Source organism: Crocodylus porosus, unplaced genomic scaffold (assembly GCF_001723895.1).
Source record: "Crocodylus porosus isolate Cpor-Errol unplaced genomic scaffold, CroPor_comp1, whole genome shotgun sequence".
In the NCBI taxonomy this organism is placed as follows: domain Eukaryota; kingdom Metazoa; phylum Chordata; order Crocodylia; family Crocodylidae; genus Crocodylus; species Crocodylus porosus.
In genome coordinates this window covers 53,006,675-53,011,104 of record NW_017728907.1, presented here as the reverse complement: position 1 = coordinate 53,011,104, position 4,430 = coordinate 53,006,675, and the positions used below count along the sequence as shown (strand labels likewise).

Sequence of the window (4,430 nt, the reverse complement as noted above, 5' to 3'; positions counted from 1 at the left end):
GCCTGTAAAACCTGAGTTAGCAGGTGCTACTTAGACAGTAGTTGACTTAACTGAAAAAGAGAGAAATTAGGCTTTGGGAGGTGATGCCTCTTAGGAGACTAGTATTATCATCCTTCCGAAGTGATCACTGAAGTGTGATGCACATAAGAAAAGTGGGAAATTTTGAGGGCTCCAGCTAGGATACAATTGATCCTATGGTTTGAAACAAAAGAATCAAGAATACTCAGCATACCTTTACTGCAGTACATGCATCTCAACATGGGGTGCTCAGTAATTTCCTGTTCACCTGCATGGTCAAAGATTGCTCCAGTTATTTCCTAACAAAAAAAAAAGCTATTTTCCACAAGAGTCTTGGTGAGTTATTTTCAGTTAAAAATCAGTTTAATGGATTTCTGTAAGCTGTAGTATTTCAGCAGCAAATCAAACGTGGTCAACTGTTCTTGGATACAGTGAAAGATAGAGATAACATGACTACATAACCAATATATTTAGTTTCTTTGCTGGCTTCCAAACATAAGTAAGCAATGAAGATTACAAGTAGGCTGCCATGACCAATAGCTAGAATGAAAAAGTATCTTTTGCACAAATCAGTAAGTCTGACTACAAACTTACCGAATCACTTGATATCCCAGACACTTACTGTAACCTCCCACACACAAATTACCACCATGCTTCCTAGTTCAGAAATCAGTGTGCTATTTTATGTGTGGATTAGTAATAAATGATTAGTAGGGGGAAAAAATTCCACTTATTTGTAAATAAAGTCAGTGCAGTCACAACTTTTCAATGCTCTTCATTCATGCCAGTTCAGTGTAGTGTAGGAGTTTTCATTTTTTTTTATTTTTTTTTTTAAAGAAGTGTTCCCCTTCTGGTGGGTACCCCTGCTAGAGTGTACCCCCTTCCAGATGGGGGGAAAGGTGCTGAAGGCAGCCGGCCAGACACGAAGCCAGCAACACACGATGGCAGCACAGCGGTGAATGACAGCGGCACGGGGTGGGGAAGCGGTGAGCAGGAGCGGCACAATGGTGGATGGTGGTGGCAGGGAGCTTGCACACAGCAGCAACTGCTGCCATTCACCACCACATGCCGCTTCCCTGCACCGCCACGCATACCCCCTGGGGCCATCCCAAGTACCCCAGGAGTAAGTGTACCCCTGGTTGACAACCCCTGCACTAGCAGAGGTGCTCCACCAAGCTGTAGAGATTGATGCAAGTTTTGTTTTCTGGCCTTTTTCATTTGCTCATTGGGCAGTTGCCCTCTGAATGGCAGTCTACTCAGCTTGCATGCCTGTGCAGAGATGAAAGTGAAAATAAGAATAATGATTTTCATTACAAAAGAGAAACTTCACCTATGGGAGGTGAAGCAGCCACAAGACCGAGTATAATCCTATGCAGTACTACAGAGAAAAGGGCAAAGGGTGGGGAACCTGGCACACTGGGAATCCTGCTGAGACTGACCAGTCTTGCCAGATCCTTCAGGTCTTCTACATTATTTACATGTACACGATGCTATTTAAAACAGCTGCTGCATCTACATATTGCTCCTCACTCGGTCCTGTTGGGAGGAGACGACACAGAAGAGGGAACATTTCCTCTTTTGTATTGTTTTTTTATTTTGTAGTAAGATCCATGTATTATATAAAATATAAACAGGAAAAGTGAACAAGTCTATAAAATAAATCAAATCTAGATGACAAACCACTACAGCTCTGCTTTCATGGTTTATGATGATGTCACTAGAATGCTCATGTACTGATAACCTCGAACTTTAGTTATCTAGTGTATGAACCTACATAAAAAAGCTGATATGTCTCAATTAAGCCATAGTTAAATGATATATTTAGAGAAAGATGGCTTTCATAAGCTACAGCTGCCCTTGATACAGGTTGCAATGATGTCCAACTACACTATAATGCACATTACATCAAGAACCTTGAAGAGCCTCTGGAAAAGGGATTCACATTTAGCATTTTGAAGGAAGGTTCAGAAAATACTACACTGCACCAATGGTACCTCCATGTCCTGTGTATCCCTGAAGAAGGTTTGTTGTTTTTAATATGCTACTACAACCATGGCACTAAACCTAGATAGAGGTAGGTTATAGGCAAAGGTAAAAAATCCCTTCAGAATTAGTGGCATTGCACAAACTGCCCAGCAGGACGCCAAGGCAACATGACAATGACCCCTTCCTCTCGCATTGAACTAATTCATAACCATTCTTAATTTCTAGTGCCCTGGAGAACAACAGTTGTTAGGAGCTGCAGTCACGACACTGGAACAAAGTCTCAAAAGCCTGCTAAGCAAAAGTATGTTACTGTGCAAATGGATGCATCACACTATTACCAACTAGACCTTCCAGTTCAGGAACCGATGGACATAGCTCTTCTGGATGGCAAGAGCTTATCTTCTCATGTGTGCAAGAAACATTCTGAGGATATATACCCAAATGATCAAGAGGAGAACACACCACTATCGATTCAAAAGGGGTTCAATGAAGGTCAACCATATAAAACAGACTTCACATGAAGGCTGATGGACTTGGCTAAGGTTAAAAAGGGGAAGAGAAGGGAGGGGGGGCAAGAGGTTGAGACAAGAACTTTAAGAAAGAAAGCACACTTTTTTAGGATCAATTTAAAAAAAATGTTAGCATACCAAACAGGCTTATAAATATCCTGCCTTTGGTATCACTTGGTATCAATAGATGGTTGATAACAAAATAGCATGGATACATTTTCAACATGGAAAATAAACATATCTGCAAATACAATAGTTAACAGCAAATTAACCCAAAGTTTAACGGCAAAAATGCCTTCAGTTCATGAAACATGGACAAATAAGACTTTCACTATTTTTCCGTGCACTAGTTGGAGGAAAAAAAAAAAAAAACCAAGGCTGAAGATCCATTTTATTTCTACTTCTGAGGGAGAAGGGAAAAAGTTAAATAGAACTGTTCTCCAATTTGTTCTCTACTATATGTACACCCACACACATACATACACACACATGCACACACTCCTCAAACTGCACTGACATTTTTTTTTTGACCAAAAGAAGAGATCCTGGGAGTAAGTGCAAAATGCAAAAATCAACTGACAGAAAATGCTGAACAAACAGCATCATTAAAATACAAAATATTTATATTACTGAACTATTAACAGATGATGTTCTCTGTTTCTTTAAAACTTTGGAACCACATAGCTGATTTCTTAAATCTAGTCCATGCCAGCTTCCAGAACTATTAATGATTTAATTAGCTTCATTCTTTGATGCTTCATCAAAGTTTTCTACGAGATCTGAAAGAGATGAAAATATTAAATACAGTTATTTTCCAGTAACACTGTCTTTATATTTTAAAGAAACTATCCAATATAAGAGCCCAAACAGTTATTAATTCTACTTTGTATGTACAGAGCTTTTTCCACCTGCAGATTTCAAAAGGGTTTACAGAAGTGATGCCAGAATGAGACATGCAGGAAAGTGGAGAACTAAATTTGTTGAATCTCTACTAAGTTGCTGCTCCATAGAAGATGCCCAGGATCTTTCTGACTTCAGCTAGGTTTCAGGTAACGAGTACTTAAAACAGCAATTAAAAAAAATGGTCTTCTAGTGGTCTCAATGAAAGAGGTGTACTCAATACAAGTGGAAACCTTTGAATAGGCCTATGCAACTTACTCATGGTAAAAGCAAGTAAATGAAGAGCCACAGAAAGAACTCAGGTCTCCTATCTACACTGTTACAGAACGCTTGGATGCATACAAAAGAATCACTAACCATATGTTGAAAATTAACCATATATTAACCAGGTATGACAATTATCTCAAATGAACAATGCAGAGGCATAGCAAGCTCCTGCCATGCCCTGGGCAGAGCGGTGACCACTGGAGCAGGGGGGAGGAAGGGAAGGGGATCCTCAGCTGCCCCAGCTCTCTCTGCACTCAGGCAGTAGTTGCTGCAGCCACAGTAGTACAGGAACAGGCTGCTACAGCCATATAGCCAGTGCATTGCACATCAGCTGCAGCAGGTGTACCTGAATGCAACCACCCTGCAAGTCTTTGCTACGGAGGTGCAGCTCCATGCTTCCTAACCAGAGAAGCCAGACAACTGTGCCGTGTGTGCGTGGGTGGGTGGGAAAGGAAACAGAGGGAGAAGCAAAACGGTGGCTCCCCACAAGAATTTCTGCAAGGGACCAAAATCCTTGGGTGGAAACAGGGCACACCAGTCCCCCCATGCCACCATACACTACAGGACACAGGGTTGCTCAGCTTCTATGGGCCGAAAGCAGAAGGCTATACCTGCAAAGCAGAGACTCGTCAAGGGACAAATCTGGTGCTCCCCTCAAGTCAGAGCATGGAGCTGGTATCCCACTCACCTCCCTCAGTTATGGGACTGGAACAATGCTATGAATAAATGGCATCAGGTCCATCCCCCCCC

The 4,430-nt window shown here is 41.5% G+C and overlaps 1 protein-coding gene across 1 annotated transcript in view; it reads right to left on the bottom strand.

Moving 5' to 3' along the window:
• Positions 1-1,620: 1,620 nt before the first annotated feature.
• BTF3L4 (basic transcription factor 3 like 4) overlaps positions 1,621-4,430 on the bottom strand; it is a 13,045-nt gene continuing 10,235 nt past the window's right edge. Inside the window, exon 6 of the mRNA XM_019531420.1 lies at positions 1,621-3,292. Coding sequence (XP_019386965.1) covers positions 3,246-3,292 — 47 coding nt within the window. The 3' untranslated portion in view covers positions 1,621-3,245. The remainder of the gene's footprint in view (positions 3,293-4,430) is intronic.